General features: G+C 31.9%; 2 protein-coding genes, 2 non-coding genes and 1 pseudogene across 5 annotated transcripts; 3 read left to right on the top strand and 2 right to left on the bottom strand.

Annotated features, from left to right (window-relative positions):
- The first annotated feature begins 3464 nt into the window (after nt 1-3464).
- Nucleotides 3465-8631, top strand: LOC130828518 (protein DETOXIFICATION 33-like). Its single transcript, XM_057694489.1, has 7 exons — nt 3465-3776; nt 5320-5864; nt 5970-6056; nt 6837-6893; nt 6985-7223; nt 7558-7763; nt 8246-8631. The coding sequence occupies exons 1-7, from the start codon at nt 3534-3536 to the stop codon at nt 8306-8308; spliced, it is 1440 nt and encodes a 479-aa protein (XP_057550472.1). The 5' UTR covers nt 3465-3533; the 3' UTR covers nt 8309-8631.
- Nucleotides 8632-10470: 1839 nt separating this feature from the next.
- LOC130828478 (4-hydroxy-3-methylbut-2-enyl diphosphate reductase, chloroplastic-like) lies at nt 10471-15486 on the bottom strand. Of its 2 annotated transcripts, XM_057694469.1 has the most exons (10): nt 15033-15486; nt 13911-14107; nt 12945-13124; nt 12717-12848; nt 12550-12624; nt 12350-12455; nt 12178-12272; nt 11357-11542; nt 11186-11272; nt 10471-10944 (listed from the first exon to the last, which is right to left on the bottom strand). In XM_057694469.1, exons 1-10 carry the CDS (start codon nt 15295-15297, stop codon nt 10867-10869), a joined length of 1401 nt encoding a protein of 466 aa, XP_057550452.1. In that variant the 5' UTR covers nt 15298-15486; the 3' UTR covers nt 10471-10866. The 2 variants fall into 2 exon arrangements, with proteins under 2 accessions (XP_057550452.1, XP_057550449.1); XM_057694466.1 differs by having other exon boundaries at nt 10471-11272.
- Nucleotides 15487-16000: 514 nt separating this feature from the next.
- On the top strand, nt 16001-17727 carry LOC130821358 (putative receptor-like protein kinase At3g47110; annotated as a pseudogene).
- A 2044-nt stretch (nt 17728-19771) lies between these two features.
- TRNAI-AAU (transfer RNA isoleucine (anticodon AAU)) lies at nt 19772-19845 on the top strand. Its single transcript has one exon. It is a non-coding gene; the product is annotated as a tRNA-Ile (tRNA).
- Nucleotides 19846-20014: 169 nt separating this feature from the next.
- Nucleotides 20015-20088, bottom strand: TRNAI-AAU (transfer RNA isoleucine (anticodon AAU)). Its single transcript has one exon. It is a non-coding gene; the product is annotated as a tRNA-Ile (tRNA).
- Between the last annotated feature and the right edge of the window lie 2401 nt (nt 20089-22489).

Below are 22489 nucleotides of genomic sequence, written 5' to 3'. Positions count from 1 at the left end.
ATTGTTTTCTACAAAATACACTTATGTACATTGTTTAGTTATATATATATATATATATATATATGAGTATATGTATAGTACTTAGAATTTCTAGAGTAGGTGAAACAAAAAAGAGGTTACAATATGAGCAGCGTTTGGTACAACAATTTAATGTTATGCAGCAGCCTTCTATTGCACCTGTGAATTTTTTTTTCACATCCCAAATAAGTAGCCTAATCAGGCAGAATGAGCATAAGTTGTGATACTTTAAATATTTTGTACATATAAGTTAAATGTTGAATAATAGCTATGAATCATGGCAAATTATTTTTATTGATCAAAATTATTATGTATAATAATTTACAATTTTGGTTGTAAATTATTATGTATCTTAAACTATAAATTTTTGGTTTGATATATGTTATTTGTTTATTGATTGAAGGAAATAATGTATGCAAGCCACACATAGATGATGATCTTGAAAGTTGAAGTTGTAATGGTGTAAAGTGTTTGCTCAACTATTTTGGAGTTTTTATAAGTATGTATCTTATATATAGTATTCATCATTATATTATTTTAACAATTACACATATGTATCCCTAATGAATAAATATGTACCTTTACCTTTACAAAAATGATTATGTTAAAAAATGGTTATGTGAAGAATGAAACTGATATGTGAGGAAGGGGTGGCATGCGAATAGAGAGGAAACAGAAGAGAGAAAATAAAATGAAAAAAAATATTCATGTCAAAAAACCCTTAATTGTGCAATTCAATCTCAACCGTTCAGATCCTAGATAGAAAGATTCGTGATACCCATTGAGATAGTGTTGCACTTGTCAAAGTGTTGTGGTCAAACCACATTGTTGAAGAGGCCACATGGGAGGCTGAGGATGCCATGAGGCGTGAGTACCCGCATGTGTTTGCAGGTACTATGTTATCCGTATATGTATAGTTAGTGTTGCATTTCCATAGTTCGTTAGAAGTGTGTTTAGTATTGACTAGAATCGTATGATTTCAGGAGAGAAATTAATAACTTTTATTATTAGTAGGTTATATACATTTATGAGCCATTATTGAGTTATCAACGACTTAAGAAATATAGTTAATTGAATATATATATATATATATATATATATATATATATATATATATATATATATATATATATATATATATATATATATATATATATATATATATATATATATATATATATATATATATATATATATCTCTAGTTTCTTAACTTCTAAATTCATATACACAAATTCTTGTGAGAGACTGATTGGGTCGACCTATAAAAAAAATTATAAAGAGTAGATAATAAGTTTTAATGGATTATGACATCGCATATATCAAATTATGACATGGCATCATTACGTGATTTGCATGTATTTTTGTTGGCCCCACCTTTCTAATAACAAATTTCCACTATGTGAAATGATAATTTCCATTATTTCTGGGCTAAAATGAGAGACTTCTTTTAATGTCTTGCTAGTAGTTTAAATTGATATATACATAAGGTCAAACTCAAACACTTTCAAATGGTAAATAAGTATTTGAAGGAGTAATTATAATTTTGGTATAGTTAGTTTTTTAATATGATATATTTAAAATTTGTTATAGGTTTAAATTTTATTTATTTTTTATTTTAAGTGAAATTATTAGCATTAAAGTTGATTAATAAATAGTATTTATTGTACGTTTAAGTGTAATTCTCATTTAAAAAACAGAGAAATTAAAGTATATTGAACTTAATGATTTAGTAGCATTACATTTTTCCTATCTTATCAACTCTTTTTATTTTTGATATGAGCAAGTACTTTTTTTAATTTTATTTTTCTTTTTTTTTTTATAGATTCATTTTGTATTGATTATCATTTAAGAAGATCTGTTTTGACCTCAACTTTGTATATCTTAATTTACATATGATATTTTTTTTTTTTTGAAAATTAATTTACATATGATATTTGCATAAACTATATTGAACAAAAAAATCTATTTCGGTTATCTACTTTAAGTCTCTTCTAAATATTGTTTAGAGTGATAGTCTACTTCACATAAATAAATAAAGGCCTATTGATAACTTTAATTTCAATAATATAAAACTTAAGTTTAAACTTTAAAAATTTAATTTTATGGCAGTTTAATTAGCACTGCATATTAATTTTGTTCGAACTTTTATATATATTATTTTTAATTTTAGGTCATTTTATATTAGAAATTTGAATTAATCCAGTCCAATTCAAATAATTTTAACCTTTAGGTAAAATGTATAAAAAAAACCTCACCAAATAACATTTGTGATCATCTAAACAAAAAAAGGAACTTACTTCCTCCCTCCAATGTCAATTTTACATATCATTTATTTTTTTTGTTGTCGTTGTGGTTTTGTTTTATTTTATTCATAGACATCAACCCATAATCTCATTTCTAATATCATCTAAAGATTCAATCTATTACTTTAATTATTTCTTCTATATGTTAGTAATAATCCATGCAACAAAATTAGGGGAATCCGGTCCCTTCGGTCTATTTTATTCTCCTTTAAAATATATTAATTTGTGATTTAATAGATTTGTTAAATGTAGAATTTTTGAATATAAATTTTTTTGGAATTTTTAGAACCCGCAATTGAAATTATTTAAGTTTTAAATATTACATCTTGCTCCCAGCTTTATCCCATGAGAATGATACAACTTTTATTTGGTATGTGTCTTTTATTTTGCAATATTTCATTTTGAGTAATGTTCTCCCCACTTTTTAATTTGTATTCATATATTTTCATTCATTTTGAATCTAATTTTAATGTTCCTACCACTTTCATAATATTTACACAAAAGTATTAGCATATTTAATACGCATAGGAGCAAAGAGGGTAATATTAAAAAAACAGTCCGTTTTGTATAAGACTGTCTCATTGTGAGATGGGTCCGTATAAAAGGTCTATTAGTAAAAAAACATTAAAAAATATAAAAAACAATGAAAATCAAATTCTCACTTGTACAGAAAACGATTTTTTAAAAATAGTCTGAGCTAATATAATTGAAGTCGTCTCAAGGTGAGATGACTTAAAAAGTAAGTGACAAGAAATTATTCCCTCCATCCCTATGCACCCAAATTATTTTTGGGTGAAAAGTAGTGGAAAATAAATTTGAGTTGGAGGATAAGATAAAAAAAATGATAAATGATAGAAATAAGTGATTAAGATAGAAAAAAATAATAGTTCAATGACTAATTAAATTGAAAAAAAAAGTGAGTATTTGAGTATATTATTACTAATTTTTATTAATAAATAACTCCATCTTTTTCTCCTAGTTTTCAGAAATTTTGATATACAGTAAAGTTGTCCTTTTTGAGCCCACTTGACCCCACACAAACAACCTTCCACTCCACTCCCCAGTCTGTGGCCACTTAAGCAGTCATCACTGGTTGATTACACACCATCTGCAAACACCAAAATAAAACACAGAAGAAAATCAAAAAAGTTGTCCTTTTCCTCTTAAAATTGTTGTTCCATCTTTGTTGATACAAAACAAAGCCAGCAAAAATGGAGCAACAAAACAATTCTATTAGTGTTAATACAACTATGAATAGTCACAAAAATGGAGGAAGAGTATGGCAAGAATCTAAAAAAATGTGGAAAATTGCAGGGCCTGCAATTCTGATGTTGGTTTCTCAATACTCGTTTGAATTTGTCACTTGTGCTACTGTTGGCCATTTGGGTTCCCTTGAACTTGCTGCGGTTTCCATTGTTCAGAATGTTATCAAAGGTTTTGTCTATGGTTTAATGGTGATTTTCTGCACTTTTTCTTTTTTTTTATTCATTTAGTTTTATTTATTTTTATTCCCGAGTATGAAATAAAAAATGGGTTACTTTTGCATTTATCAACTTGCATGCAAGATTTGTACTTTTGATTATTGCTCAAGTTTAATTTTAATTTGTAGGAGTAGAAGATATGACCCAGATTAAATTTATGGAGAATTTCCTCATGCTGAATTGGTTTGAACAAGAAAAATTTTATGTGAAAATGAAATGCTGAATTTTGTGAAAGTCACTTTTTTGGTAGGATTTATGGTGCAAGTCATTTTTTTACCTTAATGTCAACATGATTTTTATAAAAAGTTTTATGCTTTAAATGGGGAATAGTATATTTGCATCCTTCATGATGAATAATGGTATATCTTGCAAATATTTTGGGCACAATGGGAAAAATAATGGGGTGATTTGGAAAAAGCTAAAGGAAAATAAGGTTTTCCTTTTTTATTTTTTGAAATTGATGAACAACAATTGTTAATTATATAGGGTTTGAGAATATGATTGTTTTGTTCTAGACAAACTTTATCTTGCATCTCAAGTTACACTCTAGGGTAAAAGTTCTACACCTTAACATAGAGAAATTCATAGGTTTGGTTCTTTCAATTTGGTTTCATTGGCTTTCAAATGGACTTGTGTTTCATAAGTTTATTTGGTTCGAAGGTAAAGGAGATACCAAGGGTCAATCGGAAATAACCTCTTTGGTATCACTAACTTGGTTAAGGTTGCGTATATTCGACTTACCAAACCCCGCCTAGGTGGGAGCCACTTAATGCAATTGAAATAATAGGACATTGTTGTTGAACATGTAAGGAACAAAGCCTTATTCTTGCACCGTGGCATTTGTATTTGTTGTGCGGACAGCGGAAGCGATTTCCAAAACAATAAAAGAAGCAGTAGAGATTCATAAACAATGATAAAGAAAATCACACCAAGAATTACGTGATTCACTATCAATGTGATAGCTAATGTTCACAAACACCAATAAATCAAAGTTTCACTATATAACCGTTACAAGATGAATCTTAGAAAAAAATTCTCTAATGGCGTTCTCACTTGTGTAAATTGCATGCCCTTACCCTAATTACATAGGGTGTTTATATAGCAAACCTCCTATAAAGAGAAATTAGGTTAAATAAAATACAAAGCCCGACTCAAGAAAACGAGAAGCCGCCACCTGCACAAAAAGCCGAGTAGGCTTTTGTGCCACCCCAATCCAAGCCGAGTCGGCTTTTGTTTCTGGACAAAACCCCATAAAATAGAAGCACACACCGAGTCAGCTTTTGGTGCTGAAAAACGTCTGATTTTAGTCTAACGCTGACTTGTCTTCATCTAAGCCCACCAAACGTCGACTCGGCGTTTGGGCCCTGGAACACGCCAAACTCGACTCATCTCCTCTCATGTCTTAGACTCAGTTTGAGTCACCAAAACACCGACATTATTGATTGTTGAAGCATCAATAGGTACATTGATAGAACTAAAATGAAATCTGAACTTAATGCTAGTAATTTTGTAGTAGCTCGGGATGGGGAGTGCTCTAGAGACGCTTTGTGGACAAGCAGTTGGAGCAGGACAGATAAATATGTTAGGAATATACTTACAAAGATCATGGATCATCACTGGAATTACTGCTGTGCTTTTAACACCAATTTACATCTTCACTTCCCCAATACTGAAACTTCTGCATCAAGACAAACACATCTCCGAACTTGCAGGAAAGTACGCGTTGTGGGTGGTTCCGCAATTATTTGCATTTGCTTTAAATTTCCCTATCCAAAAGTTCCTCCAATCTCAGAGTATAGTGTGGGTTATGACAATACTGTCCATGGTTGTCTTAGGAATACATGCTTTGTTGAATTGGGTTGTGCTAATGAAGTTTTCTTCGCACGGCCTGTTTGGTGCTGCAATGGTTGCAAATTTCTCTTGGTTTCTCCTCATTTTGGGTCAGTTAATCTATATTATGTGCGGTTTCTTCCCGGATGCTTGGACTGGATTCTCGATGTTGGCTTTCAAGTCATTGAAGGGTTTCACCAAACTTACACTTGCTTCAGCATTAATGTTATGGTAAATCATTATTGTTTCAACTATTTTAAGGCGTACTTGAATCTCCTTTGACAGTATTTCTTACGTTTGATAAGCGATGATGTTCATATATGTAATGGTTTGCAGTTTAGAGCTGTGGTATTTCTTAATCATGATTCTCATGGTGGGATGGTTGAAGAATCCAGAAGTTGCACTTGATGCTGTTTCTATATGGTATGACATAAAATCATCATTATGCTTTTAGTTCTAGATTATTAATACAACAACAATTCCACATCCATAATCCTAAAAGTCAGGTCAGCTACACAAACCAATATATCAGTCCCAATGGTCGCCACATGCATTCTTTTTCTCCATTCATTTTAGTTTTATACAACTCCACCCGTAAATCTAAATTTTCATATTATTTTCCACTCTTGCCCCCTTAGTCATCTTCGGTCTTCTTCGTCATCGTTTAATTCTCCTAATTTTCCGTTTGGTAATCGGTACTAAATAGTGGGAATGGTAATGTAAAAATTAGTGAAATTTTAATAGGAATATCTATTGACAAACTTAATGGCCATGCTTATTCTCCTTTAACAATCTTATTTTCTTTACTAAATTTTATTCCATTACATTACCATTTGAACATGTGGTATTAGTTAATAATGGAAAATTATGAACAAAAAACTTTTTTATGATTAAACTTTCATTACCATGGGAATGAAATGATACATATAATGAAATTTTACACTACTAATCATTTCCATTACCACCAATTAGTACCATAAACCAAACGGGCCGTAAGTTTCAACTCTCTATTTTCCTTACCGGCTCTCCTCATCCTAGATATTTAGTGTTGGTGTTAAATACATAGGGTAACTAGAATAGTAGCATATGTATGGCTAGTTTGAATGGGGTAACATATATTATAGAACCATAGAAATCTTCAAACCAAACAATGCAAACTGGTACAGATACAGAATAGAAGCTCATATTTGATTCTAATTGCAGTATGAATTTGGACATTTGGGGTCTAATGGTTGCTTTAGGCTTTAATGCAGCAGTCAGGTAATATTTTCACTATTTACTGCCCACATCTTGTAAATTTAGTTCAAAAGATCAGAGAGCACCACTTTTATGTTACCTAATGGTTTTGCAGTGTGCGAGTGTCTAATGAGCTCGGAGCAGGGCGCCCCAACGTTGCTAAATTTGCTATATCAATTGCAAGCATGACGTCAACGATAATAGGGACTATAATGACCGTCATGATCCTCGTATTGAAGGAGCAATATCCGAAGTTGTTCTTTGAAAAGCCACTAGTCATAGCCGAGGCCTCAAAGCTCGGGTATCTTCTAGCTGCTTCGATATTTCTAAATAATATACAATCGGTTCTTCAAGGTATATATTCAAAGTTTCTTATCTACTATAAGTGATTTCTCTTTGTTATGCTATGAATGTTTTTGGAAAATCACACATCGAAGAATTAGAGAGGTTGACTAACATATAAGCTTAACCCACATGTGATCACACATCGAAGAATTAGAGAGGTTGACTAACATATAAGCTTGATGGGCTACTCCTATAACCAATTGGTTTTAGGATGCAACCTCATCGGGTTTGTGTGCAGTCAAGTCTTCTCTTGTATGGGTCTTGTGTACAAGCCCAAATTTATCAAATATACGTTATGTTTGATCAAGCTAGTGGATATTCTCATGGAACGTTACAACTTCAGGTGTTGCGGTTGGGGCAGGATGGCAAACACTGGTCGCACTACTAAACATTGGTTTCTACTACTTAGTTGGGCTACCCCTTGGCGCTCTACTTGGTTACAAATTCAAGCTTGGGGTTCATGGAATTTGGGCCGGATTGCTAATCGGATTATTGTCACAAACCGTGATTTTGCTGTTCATTGTGTGGAGGACTAATTGGCATAAAGAAGTAAGTTGAGCTCAGTGGAACATAACTTGCTGGCCGATTTACTTTTTGAATTTGTGATTCGCTCAAATTTTCCCAAGAATAGACCAAACCGACTATTATTGCTTTTTTCATTCGCGATTCGCGGGGAGATTAGCGAATCATGTGACAATGGTTGAGCTATACAGGATTGTTCTATATTCACCTCAAAAAATAATAGGTTCTCGAACCAAAGTTTGGGCTGGTTAAGCTACAACAAAATCATATGAGGGCCAATATCAATCGATTGATACAACGAATAGTACTTTTGAATTTTGATAAAGGGAAATAAGAAAAAGAACGAAGATTGTTTCGATATTGTTTCAGAAGAGAAAATCGTGTTAATCTTTGGAGAGCCTACACGAAGAGGCTTTGTTTTGTATCGATATGGTTATTACTTATACATATGCATAATTTTGTCTAATGATTGTAACTACTCCTAATACTTTTGTTTGATTATCTTGTAGGCCTCTCAATCGAAGAAACGGATGAGAGTCTGGGGTGACTCAACGGATCCCCAATCGACATGAAAATAGCTCATTCGGAGAACAATACAGGATTAAAACAACAGATTGGTTTTAGCTTTGTTGCCCAGAAAATATGTTGTGAATTCTCATGCAATTTGATGCATCAGATGAGCAGTTGAGTTCACATATTTTTCAAATAGCTACCGTTCAATCTAGGGTCTTGTGCAGCTTTGTTGTCACAATGCAAAAGGAAGCACACCAAAAGTTATTTTCAGGAACATCTAGCATCTATGATTTTGTCCTCGTTTTTCGATGGGTTAAATATTTATAGTTCTTTGGTTTTAATTTATGACGAATCTCAGTAAAATGACTATTGAATCATGTGCATTTTTAATTATGTTAACTTGCAGATAATACTTGTTATTAAGGGTTAATCGTAAATAATCTCTTTGCTATCAACAACGGTTTGGTTGTGTACATCTGAAACTTAATCCTTGCCTAGGTGAGTATTACTTAATGACATTGCAATAATGCCAGTATGTAACATATTGTCTATGTGTGTGCGTTAGTTGTTGCTTAGGATGTTGTCATTTAGAGCGTATGATGGTCATCGGAAGTTAAATTAAATAAATTAATTTAAATAAATTAATTTGATTATATCCAAAGGTTGCAAAGTGTGTGTTTTGAGCAAAATATAGTGGTCAGGGATCGTGAAACAACTCGGGGCTCGCGAGGAAGGAGGAAAAATTTCTGTTTTGGGGAACACATAGGTCGCGGCTTGTGAGCTATCTGTGCGAAGTTTCTGGTTTTTGCTGTTTCCTTTGTGAAAGTTAGTTTCTCGTTTAGGTTGGTTATAATATAACTTCCAACGGTTAATTATGGTTATATTAACCATATGTATTGGGATGGTTTGGTTCAAAGGCGACATTAGTTCGTGAACCAATCTCGTGTTTCGTGAAGTAACATGTTGCTTCGTGAAGTGGTGTGAACTATTCTATAAATATAAAATGCTTGTGTGGTTTTTATATATGATGCAATTTCTGTTTTCTTTTCTTTTCAAGCAATTTACATCGAGAACTTGCAATCCTCGTTTGTAATTTTTCGTATTTTTCATCCTTCTAAGTTTTTCCTCACATCGTTCTAGATTCCGTGTGCTAAGAGTTTAGTGTGATTCTCTGTATCTCAGAACTTATTTCCGGTTTATTCCCAAGCACGTTAGTAGGGAAGAAATGATGTTTTAGGAAAGAGCATCTCGCCTAGATTTAATATCAAGTTCAAACAAAATCTTCATGTTACTTTGTTCAGGTTTGAAGATCGGTTTCTCGGAGATCGTGGTGGTGTACATAAGCATGGCTCTTGAATGTTATATATAACTTGTTTTTCTTTTACAAAGTTATATCTTTATTATATGGTGCATTATATAAATAAAGTTACATGTATAACATAGCAGTCATAGGGCATTTGATAGAGGAAAATCGAGAGGTTGAGATGAGAAGCAGCGAAACTATGAAAGCATCATACATATTAGAATTGGACAAGATTTTGAAAAGATTCTCAATAAAATGCAATTGTAACTTCTGCTTCAAAACTTGTTCTACAGAAATATCTTCTTTTCTGAACAGCTTTTTTGTTGAACCTACAATGACCTTTAAATTTACAAAATCTCTTAGTGATAAGTATTATAAAATTTTGGTATTCAAGCTTCATGGAACAAAACTTTAGTTTTTTTGGCTTTGGATTATCAAAAACTATGGAAAAATAGTATGTAAAGCAAAATCAAAGGTACGGACTAAAATAGTATATGAAAATCAAAGGGATGATAATAAATTGAAATCTTTGTTCGAAACTATTTTTGACATAGAATTACTTTGGTTCATGTACGGCCTTATATATTGTTTGTATTGTCATCTTTGAAGTGTAGTTGACATAAAGAAGTTTGAACTTTCATGTATTGGACATTTGGACTTTGTTCGCTTTGATTGATTTCGTAACTATGATATTAATTACGTTGATTTTTCAACATAAACAATCTTTTACCAAATTTTTTTAATCCAAACCCACTAGTAGGGATTTCATTTTAGCTAATAAAATTAATAAAATTGAATCATTCCAAAATGAGGCTAGAATGGGTTTTTTTGGGGGTAAACTTGGTCTAGCTATAATTTTATTTAGCCTTTGGTAATCTAGATGGGTACAAAAATGCTCTAAAGAAGATCAATTATAGAGAAGGATCCGAAATTCTAACTCCCAATTGATAAATTATAAGCTCAGCATAATCTGCAAGGTTGTCTCCCAGATGACAGGGGAATAATGCATGATCAAGCAACATCCATACTTCCACCCAATTTTGGTAAACCAAACTTTACTCTCAAGTCTCAAACTACTAAACTCCAGGAACTCTGAATGTCCGTGTAGTCGTGACAAACAAAACAATGCCTAGGGTTGAAAGTAACATACGATTTGCGAACTAGCTAGGAAACCATTTCATACATACATGTTTCAACCACAGTTGCACAGGATCAGTTACAAAATACTCCTCTTCCGACTACTAGCTAAACAGCATCAGTTTTAATAAACACAGCCATTTGAATCATGGCTACAAATCAAACTGCCTTAGACCCTTAAGCGGCCACAGCTTCTTGCTGCAATGCTTCATCCCGTTTAAGATCAAATACCTTTATCAAAACATCTTCGACAACCTGGAAAGGAAAACTCGAAAAGATTGAGGATCAACACTAATATAATGAAAAAATAGGTATAATAACACCAAATGCCTGAGCATCAACAATTCAAGAAGAGAACTATCCCTTGCATCTATATTCGCAAATCGCAGGTTAAAAGTTGAATATGCTGCTGAATAGTGTAGTCATTGCAATAAGTTCTTAGCCTACCAGTCTTGCTGAATACCGGGTAAACCAAAAAAAAAGTTTGAGTGTATACCTTATCAGGTGTAGAAGCACCAGAAGTTACACCAATGGTGATTGGCCCTTCCGGCAGCCAATTTTCTTTCTCAACAAGCTCCCCATGCTGAATACCGGAGATATCATGAGTAACATATAGACATGGAGTATATTGTTATGTAGCAGTACAATATCTGTAGTGTTTACTTACGTTCAACTTGTAACTTATTCTGTTTCCAGGGCCAATTCTTGCTTCACTGTCAATCCAATATGACGGGATACCACGGTCCTCAGCTATCTCTTGCAAATGAGAGGTGTTACTGGAGTTCCAGCCGCCAATTACCAGCATAAGGTCTACCTTTTCATCCACCAGCTTATACATCGCATCTTGTCGCTCCTAGAAATGGAACAGTAGGTAAGAGTGATAATAGTTCTAGCAAGTTAATAGAAGAACCTATTATCTCTAATGTAATTCCTAGTTACCGACTGCGATGGTCCAATCAAACCAGAAAGGGAAAGGAGAGTATTCATATGTTAAATGTTAAGAAGTACGTAATATATCTTACATATTATATATTATACATGTGTGCTATGTGTTTCATGTTATACATAAAATTTGAACCCCCTAAACTTTAGACAACAAAAAAGCTGATCCAGATAGTCTAAACACTGAACTCTTTCTTGTCAGTACAAAGCAACATACTTCAGACTAGATTTTCCGGCTACATAACTCCAATCCTTAACGGCAACAAGCTGCTAGCTAGCTAGGTGGCGCTACTTAATATTAGGATTGCAAGATTTTGTTTTCATTTAAACAAAATCAACTTGCATGTAGAAAGTAACTATTAAGGCAAGTTCAATCTCAGCGAAAAGTCGCCAACTTTAGCTAAGTAGGTGTTACTTCTTGGCAGTGCATCTAGGAGAAATTATGCAGATTGGAAAATTACTACTGAATTTAATCATGTTTCATGCAATAAAGAAAGACCGAGGCGATAAAAAACTGGTTTTGAGAGCCTAGAGAAAAGAAAGTACTTGTGTAGCATCACAAATTGTGTTGAAACTCATGAAGTGGTTGTTAACATTCTCAACTCCATACTTGCGCATCATAGTCCTCTCAACCAACTTCCCTAAAAAAACCAGAAAACAACATCATTAATTTTTAGAGTAATAAGAACTAACATAATTTTGCAAAGTTGAAGCTAACCAATTTCTTCTGTTTCTCCCTTGAGCATAGTAGTTTGGTTTGCTATCCCAACTTTAACAAGGTCTCTATCAGGATCAAACCCATCGGAAACAGCATATTTGAATTTCTGCAATTAATGTAATAACATTAGGAGGCACAACAAATGAGTGGTAGAAAGATGTTCCCCTACCCCCAATGATACACAATAGATGGAGATTTACCTCTAAAAATGCCTCTCTGCTTGAACTAGACCCATCAAGTTGCCCCCGGAGAATATAATCACAAACATAAGTTGCCTGGATAAAGCACAAATGTAGAAGATATGAATGAACCAGCTAAGATACTATGGTAAAAAAAAGTATCTGAAAGAACCTAGCATATGACCTACCTCCTTCATATTCTTCACAATTATGTAGGTCCCAGCAAAAGATGAAGTTGCAACAGTCTCCTCGTGAGCATATTTCCCATGAATAATTGAAGTGTAGTCTCCTTTCTTGTGCTTCTCGACAACATTCCACACCTATAACATAGAAAGGCAATCAGAGAAAGAGAGAGAGTGAGATTATCTAACATATAACTTTCTGAGGGTGGCAAGTGGAACAGCAGCTAATTATACCTTATTCACCCAAGGACAAGTTGTATCTACTATTTGTACTTTTTTCTCGCTCAATGTCAACATTTCATCTACAGCAGCTCCGAAAGCTGGTAAAATCACAACATCACCTTGGTCAACAACCTCAAACAGCTTCTTTCCTTCCTCGACGGGGATATTCTGCACTTCCATATCTTGCAATCGCTGCAACAGAACAATTTTGTTATTTAAAATGGGAGTGACAATCACCATGCTGATTAAGGGAACATATGCAGGTAAATAGAACATTTACAATGGGGACTATACACCAGCAGAATCGTAAGTGCAGTCGAGATTGAGATCAATAAAAAAAACTTACGGCCTAATCCCCAACAAAGGAAAAAGAAGAAAGCTAACTGACAAATTATTTAACTTAGTTGCATTTCAATTGGCATATCCAACTTCACCAAACACTGAACACAAAATGTTTGAAAGTATTCAACACACCAAAATTCTTTTTTGGAAGAAGGGATGTCAGTTTGCAGGAAGCCACAAAAGCGCAAAATACTGCAAAATATAGATGGATTTATACTCAAGTTATAGTACTAGCACACAGAAAGGACTTGTTGCTGATGCCCACATCAACACCTCTATCGCTTTTGCAGTATTTTTCTCTTGACCATAACTACAGATTTCGAAAGAAATAAGTAGTCCACCAACAAATTTTAGTAGGATTCACATAGACAGTAGTTGCCCAGATCCATCAACCCCAAGGTTAGAAAAAAATATTGCTGAGCTCATAGCCAATAATCAATTGAACATTTGAACCTCCTAAACCATTGCTCTCTTTCACCAACTCTCAGATTCTAGGCACATCTTATTTTTAGGAATCTACTTTGTATTCTACTTCAAGAACTTGAAATTCAACATAATTCTAATAATTGCAAATTCAACTGACAAGTCCAAACGCTTAAAATTTTAAATTATCCTAAGATAAAAGGATTTGCAGACCTTATTAACAGTTGGGTTGTGAATGATTTCATTAGTGATCCAGATTCTCTCACTGGGAAACTGTTTCCTTGCTTCATATGCAATCTGAACGGCTCTTTCCACACCCCAGCAAAATCCAAAAGCTTCGGCCAACTTCACTGTGACATTGCCCCATGTATACTCATATCCATTCTCCTTCAAAGTCTTTACTATATCACCTGATGTAAAAAATTAGAAATATAAAACATTAGTTGTGCATAACTCATACTCGAAACTTTTGTGAAATCTATACACCCTAATACAAGCGTGTTCTTTTCACCTTGTAAATTATGTTTTCAGATCACAAACAACCAGGATCAATCAAGAAAATTTTTTTACATACAATCTCCAACCAGGAAGGACTAATATTGACCATGACTGATAAGTACTAATGAAGTAAACAATAATAATATAATAATAATATAATAATAACAGTAATAATAATAATAATAATAATAATAATAATAATAATAATAATAATAATAATGTGTGTAGAAAACACTCTACATCGTCGGTGCAATTTCGCCTCATTTCATTAAACTGAGAGGGGTAGGAATGTTATATCGATAAAGATACAGGAATAAAATTACAAAACATTAATTTCAAAATTTAGCCAAATCAATAACAGAATTGCCTTCATTTACAATAGCATCACTTCAAAAATGATTCAACAGTACTGATTTTTAAATTACTTTAAAATTGTAGCAAAAGAATGACATAGATAAGTTCAATTCATATCTAAACATCAGCTATACATAAGTCCAAATTTTAATCTAATTGTTCCTGCCAACTGGTGATTGAAAAATGATATAAGCATAATCTCCAGAAAAAATGAACAAGCTGAAAAAAATTGTAACAAAGCATCAATTTGTAAAATTGTATGAGTAAATGAAATAAAACTAGTTCACTTCTGAATTAAATCAATAATAAATTGCAATTCACAGACTAATTTAACTTGTCTAGAGCTTAAAACCACCGAATTGACCACTAATTTTGCATGACAAATTTTCAACAACATCAAGCGGAAAAACAATAATCAATAGAATTCACAATAAAATTCAACAAAATAAAAGTAAACAAGCAAAACAATGAACAAAACGTAACTAGTATACTCGCGATTCATAAGCTGAAGAGTCTCTGCTTTGCGACCAAAACCTTTACGATTATAATTATCACTTCTCGTCAAATTATGATGAAACTTTTTCGCATCAAATTGAGAATCAACAGTCGACGACGCAGCAGAAGATTCATCAGCGGCGCATCGGACGGACAATTGAGGCTTCCGGTAGAAGATTGAACGGCTGTGAGTTTCCGGCAAGCGAAGTTCACTGAAGGTGAAAACTCGAGTGAGATTAGGAGAAATCGCCATTGTTAATTTACTTGTTGAAGCAAAGGAGAGAGAAAATAATTAACGGTATAAATGGATTTGCGGGAATTTTATCTGTTTAGTATTACTCAATATTATATTAACAAATCTGTTTATTATATACTTTATATAGCGCGGAATTATATTGTTAACAAAATAATTGTATTATTGTAATTTAGTTATTTTCTCGCCAAACACATGGGATGGTAGTTTAGGAATTGTGTATCGTTTTCATTGAATCTTAGTCTCACATTTTTTTTAACATGTTTTGAAATTATTGTTGTATGGGAACTTATTTTTGATGGTGTACTAATATACTTGTATTACTAAATAATTTCCGTGCAATGCACAATTTTATTAAAATTTTTGACATATTTGTATAACAAAAAGTTTAAAACTTTACGTTTTCATGTTTTAACCGTCTTAAAATATCCTATATTCATTTAATATATATAACATTAAAAAGATTTTATAAAATATTGAAAAAAATAAAATAAAATATACTTCTATGATTTTTTAATACGTTAAATGATGTTACTTTATTGGAGATTGCTCTACAACTTATCAAACCTGTGGATTTTCATATGACTTTTCTACAGCTAACATTCCCTATCAGTATCCTTTTTCTGCAAAATGAAAAAGCCATTTACTTATATAATTCTTCATATACATACAGTTATGCTAGCATATCTCCCTAACTTTATACATGTCTCAGTTTTCGAATTACTCGATTGTATGTGCTACAGCTCTATTATACTGTCTTCTGTTCTGTATTGCAGAAAATACTGGGGCAGATCAAATGGCATTGCTAGAAATCAAGTCGAAAATAACCCGTGATCCTCAAGGTTTCTTGAGCTCATGGAACGATACAGTCCACTTATGTGATTGGCATGGGGTTACTTGTGGTCAGCATCATGGAAGAGCAACAATCTTGGACCTGCAATCCTCGCAACTTACAGGTACGATCTCTCCCTATATAGGAAATCTAAGCTTTCTTAAGGAGCTTCACCTCCAGAACAATAGCTTTAGTGGGATACTTCCTCGAGAAATTGGTCGTTTGCACAGGTTGCAGCTTCTATTGCTTCGTAATAACTCCATTGGTGGACAAAGTCCATCCAATTTCTCAGGTTGCTCCAATCTTATTGCATTAGATGTATGGAATAACAGATTGACAGGAGAAATCCGACTGAGCTTGGTTCCTTGTCATACTTGCAAAATCTTACATTGTCAGCAAATAACTTGACAGGAATGATACCTTCATCTTTAGGGAACTTATCATCCCTAGTTATATTTTACTCTTCTAGAAATGATTTGGTTGGAAACATCCCGGATAGACTAGGAAAATTAAAAAGTTTGAGCATCCTAGCATTAGGCATGAATAAGTTGTCTGGAATAGTCCCATCCTCTATCTTCAACATCTCATCTTTGACAGCTTTAGATTTAGGATTCAATGAATTTGAAGGAAATCTTCTTGATTGGTAGGGGTGGTTTTAGGGCTGTCTACAAGGGAGTTCTTGATCACGGTAGAACAATTGTTGCAGTTAAGTTATTTAACCTTGCAAATTGTGGTGCTTCAAAGAGCTTCATGGCTGAATGCAGGGCACTACGTACAGAACATCAAACATCGGAATCTTGTCAAAGTGATAACAGCTTGTTCAAGTGTTGATTATCAAGGAGCCGATTTCAAGGCTTTGGTTTACGAGTATATGATCAATGGTAGCTTGGATAATTGGTTGCACCCCGAGACAATTACATCAATTGAAAGAAGTGATATTACACCGAGGAAACTAAATCTTCGTGAAAGAATGGATATTACAGTTGATGTTGCCGTTGCTTTGAGTTATCTCCATCATGAATGTGGTACAAGTATAGTTCATTGTGACCTTAAGCCTGGAAATGTTCTCTTAGACGAAAAATTGGTCACCCATGTTAGTGACTTCGGGTTGGCCAAATTTCTCTTAGAAGACATCGGTAACTCCCACGATTCCAGCTCAATTGGAGTTAGGGGAACTGTTGGATATGCTACTCCAGGTATTAACTCTCATGGTTTATCTGCTATAATTCATGAACATTTATCTTTCATTTTTGTATCATTCGTTTTGTTACATGAGTTGCAGAATACGGTTTAGGAAATGAGGCGTCTATGAATGGTGATGTTTACAGTCTCGGGATACTTTTACTCGAAATTTTTACGGGAAAGAGGCCTACTAATGATATGTTTAAGGAGAGTCACAATCTTCATCACTATGTGAAAGAAGCTTTCCCAAACCAGGTGATCGACATTCTTGATTCTGCGCTTCTACAAGACATAGCTGAAGCGGATGTCGATATCAGAATAGTATCAGATGCCATGATTCCTGTACTTGAAATAGCGTTGTCTTGCTCGTCTGAGCTTCCACACGAAAGATTGGACACGAGAGATGTTGTTGCAAAGCTATCTTTGATCAGAAACGAGCACGAGAAAAATCATTTACTATGATCACAGAGTCATGTAATAAGAGCCCAAAAAAACCACTCTAGCAATTTAACATCAAACAATGTGTCTACCACGAAAAAAAAAGATGTAAATAAATAAATAGCATATAATTGACCAATTTTTCATACTAATACATACAAACCATTTTTCACCAAACAATAAATTACTTTCAATTTCTCCAAAACCTATTTTACATTGTGATTATGAATCAATATGGAAATCTTGGATGGTACCCATTTATTTTGGTAATGATTGTCTTATTAGGGGCACCCCTAATAATGAAAAATAACTATCATTCTCCAATGTTAGTTATCACCACTATTTGTGTGACGCTTTTGATTGTGTGGCTTGCCTTAGATTATAATTACAAACAAAATATACGTGCGTTCAAGCGCCAGATTGAACAAGACGATGATTTTGTTCGGCGTAAACGTAATTATGGTTCGCCTGGACGTGATAATAAAGATTAAGAACATGGCTTTGTTTCTTGTGCTTTGCTTCTTTTAGTTTTTACATTTTACATATGTTCTCATTGAACACAATGTAGAGCTTTCTTCACAATTATAATTATTATTATTATCATAATGCAAAGCACATATTTATCATTTCAATTGATTTTGTTTATCTATAATTTTTGAATTATTCGTATTTTATATTATTTATTGTTAAATTTTATGGTAAATTACATATTTTAAATAGGCAAAAATATAATTATGTGAAAATTTGTTCTATTTATCTACCACATAATTTCATAATATAAATTTTTTATAATTTTTAGTTATATGTTTAACTTAAGATAAAAATAATCTAACAAAATGGAGAAAGTGTTTATTTATGTGGTCATACTTTACAACTATTAAAATTTACTTTCTTGAAGAAAACCCTAATTTTGATGTAGGTTTAATTTGTTGCAACTTTCAAAGAATAAATTTCACTTTACATCTAGCCACAAAAATATATATATATATATATATATATATGAATTCATTAAACTAATACTACATTTAAATAAAAATTATACTCTGGATTAATTTTATTTTATTGATATGATATATTGCATTTTAATTTCCCTAAAATCCATATGAATATATATCATATTATCATACGTTGGATAACATGATGAACATGGAAGCTAGCAATTTCCTTCGTTTTAATTTGAACGAATTATATTAATTTATAGTATAGAAATGTGTATGTATAAGAAATACAAAGCGAGAGCAAATTATATTAATTTATCGCTTATGTGATCATTCACCCTTACAAATAAGAATTCGATTCTCACCACTTACACAAATTAAAAAATAATTATGTTCTTGGAAAAATTTAAGGAATTATTTTGGTAGGGATTCTTTTTTGAATGGGACCTTGAATAATATATGTAAGTTGTAAAAATTATGTTCTCCAAAAAAAAAGTTGTAACTATTAAAATACTGGCAATTCAAAATGGTAAGAAAGAAAAACAGTGGAAAACCAAAGGATTTATCCAAATGGTATGTCGATCAAAATCATCCCCAATCCTTAAATATAGCCACCATTTTTATTTTATCGCCACCCCCTTCAATGAAATTACGAATTTACCCCTGATTTTTAAAAAATTACAATTTTGCCACTCCCTACAAATTTCTTATTTATAATAATAATAATAATAATAATAATAATAATAATAACAATAATAATAATAATAATATCAATAACAACAATAATAATAATAATTAACTTTTTTATATTCTTCAAAAAGAATATAAATAAAATTAATAATAATAACATTAATAATAATAATAATAACAACAATAATAAAATTAAAAATAATAATAATTATTCAAAAAGAAAAAAAAAATGAATCGCTTAGAATCGGGCGATTGGACCTCGGTTCAATTGCCAAAAAAGTGGCGATTGAACAGGGGTCCAATCGCCCAATTCTGGACGACTCTTTTTTTTTTTCTTTTTGAATAATAATAATAATAATAATAATAATAATAATAATAATTTATAGATTAATGTGGCCTATTAGTTCAGTTGGTTAGAGCATTGTGCTAATAATGCAAAGGTTGCAGGTTCGAGACCTGCACAGGCCATTATTTAATAATTATTAAATTTTTATCATATATTATTATTATTATTATTATTATTATTATTATTATTATTATTATTATTATTATTGATATAAATATTCATAAAGAAAAAAAAAAAAAAATAATAATAATAATAATAATATATGATAAAAAATTAATAATTATTAAATAATGGCCTGTGCAGGTCTCGAATCTGCAACCCTCGCGTTATTAGCACAACGCTCTAACCAACTGAGCTAATAAGCCACATTAACCTATAAATTATTATTAATATTAATATTATTATTATTATTATTAATATAAATATTCAAAAAGAAAATATTTATATATATATATATATATATATATATATATATATATATATATATATATATATATATATATATATATATATATATATATATATATATATATATATATATATATATATATATATATATATATATATATATATATATATATATATATATATATATATATATATATATATATATATATATATATATATATATATATATATATATATATATATGAATCGCCCGATTCTGGGCGATTCATTTTTTTTCTTTTTGAATAATTATTAAAATTTCTAATTTTATTATTGTTGTTATTATTATTATTATTATTACTGTTATTATTATTAATTTTATTTATATATTTTTTGAAGAATATAATAAAGTTAATTATTATTATTATTGTTGTTATTGATATTATTATTATTATTATTATTATTATTATTATTATTATTATTATTATAAATAAGAAATTTGTAGAGAGTGGCAAAATTGTAATTTTTTAAAAATCAGGGGCAAATTCGTAATTTTATTTAGAGGGGATTGGCGATAAAATGAAAAGGGGTGGCGAAATTTAGTAATACCCTCATCATCTTATTGGTAACCGAATAATTATAACCGTTTAAGGATAAAAAAAATTTGTTATAAAAAAAAGGATAAATTTTTTTATGAATTTAGCCCATTTAAACAAAGAGAGAGAAATTGTCTTTAAATCAATACAAAGAGTTCATATGCTAGTATATTAGTTGGGTGTTTGGACTATTCAATCTATCATACAGCCCGTCTTGTATACGGTGAGATGACTTCAAAACAAGAAGCCCATTAGCTAAAAGTTTCAATTATTGGATTATTTAACCCAACTATAAGGCAAGTCTCATGGTAAGATCGTCTCATACAAGAATTTGTGATTATAAAGAGCATCTTACGGTGAAACCGTCTCATGTAAAAATTTATATTATATAATGATACTTTTCCACTTTAAAAGTAGAGCAAGTTAAACACAGTTGCTCTCCTGAGAGACCATCTCTTTGAGAGATGTCTCCGAGGGTCGGCCCATAAACCATAATTTCCTCTTTCTGTATCTTTAATGTCCACTTATATTATCTTTAATGTCTACTTATAATATACTTAATGCACACCTTAATGCTTTTCTGTATCCTTAATGTCAATTTATATTATCCTTAATGTCTACTGATAATATACTCAATGCACACCTTAATAATTGTTGCCCGTCCCCGGCAACGGCGCCAAATTTTGATAGGTCGTTTTACTACCAAAAATAATTCCTAATTCACCTAACTAGTATAGTTGGAAAAGTAGGGTCGAACCACTGTGGAAGGACACATAAAGTCACAATTTGAATCAAGTTCACTATTGCTAACAATCAAATGTTGGATTTTTGTTTATCTAAGTAGAACGCAAAAAACAAGAGATGAATAAAATTCAATAATTAAAAACCTAGGGTTAAAAGGATTCACTATGCATCGATCATGATTCATGAACAACAATTGGGATAGGAATGAATATAGGCGAAGGAAGATGTTGCTCTCGCAAACAAATTCGACAATCAAACAATAAAACAAGCTATCGCGATTAAGGCTTAATTGTTCAAAGAAGGAAATCGTTCACTCAAACTCGCAACTCTCGCTTATAGAGTTGAGCGAATAAAACTTGCAAATTGGCCAAACATGCAATCAATCTAAAACCCATCAATTGAATCGCCTAGACAAACCAAATTTAAATCCTAAAATCGAACAAGAATCATGACCTTTTGCATAGTTTCACCAAACCCTAGAAATAAAACTACTCACTAAGCATATTAAAACTAACAAGAGATTCAACAATTAAATTCATGGAGAAAATCAAATTCAAATTAAATGTAGAAACAAACATTCAAAGATAACAACGATAAACAAGAACAAGAAATTAGAATTGAAACTAATACCTTCAATATAATTAAGATTACAATATCGAAATGTTGATTAACAATCCCTCAAGGCAAGTAATATGATAAATCCCTTTCAATACCAAGCCCTCAAAACAGAGAAAAAATTGTCCCAAAAATTCCTCACAAAAGCTATTTATATCCCCCTTAAAAGAGATCGGAGGATATGGGAAGTTACAAAAAAAAAAATAACTGCTTGACCCGGCCGGGTATGTGGAAACCCGCCCGGGTACGCAGCAAAGCATTTTAATCTTCAGTGGAAACCCGCCCGGGTACGCAGCAAAGCATTTAATCTTCAGTGCAAACCCGGCCGGGTATGTGGAAACCCGCCCGGGTATGAGAGGCTCACCCGACCGGGTATGTGGAAACCCGGCCGGGTGCGTGTGGAACTTTTTCCTCTAAATAGCGT

The sequence above is a fragment of the Amaranthus tricolor genome, chromosome 1, assembly GCF_026212465.1.
Source record: "Amaranthus tricolor cultivar Red isolate AtriRed21 chromosome 1, ASM2621246v1, whole genome shotgun sequence".
Classification (NCBI taxonomy): Eukaryota; Viridiplantae; Streptophyta; class Magnoliopsida; order Caryophyllales; family Amaranthaceae; genus Amaranthus; species Amaranthus tricolor.
The sequence above is the reverse complement of the archived record's forward strand: the minus strand, read 5'-3'. Positions and strand labels throughout refer to the sequence as shown.

Excerpts from the sequence above, each read along its gene's own strand:
- LOC130828518 (XM_057694489.1), top strand. The coding sequence starts at position 3,534 with ATGGAGCAACAAAACAATTCTATTAGTGTTAATACAACTATGAATAGT. Across the intron at positions 3,777-5,319 it reads GTTTTGTCTATGGTTTAATG|CTCGGGATGGGGAGTGCTCT; the intron begins GTGATTTTCTGC and ends ATTTTGTAGTAG. Across the intron at positions 6,894-6,984 it reads GGCTTTAATGCAGCAGTCAG|TGTGCGAGTGTCTAATGAGC; the intron begins GTAATATTTTCA and ends ATGGTTTTGCAG.
- LOC130828478 (XM_057694466.1), bottom strand. The coding sequence starts at position 15,297 with ATGGCGATTTCTCCTAATCTCACTCGAGTTTTCACCTTCAGTGAACTT. Across the intron at positions 12,456-12,549 it reads GCAGAGAGGCATTTTTAGAG|AAATTCAAATATGCTGTTTC; the intron begins GTAAATCTCCAT and ends CATTAATTGCAG. Across the intron at positions 12,273-12,349 it reads GGGAGAAACAGAAGAAATTG|GGAAGTTGGTTGAGAGGACT; the intron begins GTTAGCTTCAAC and ends TGGTTTTTTTAG.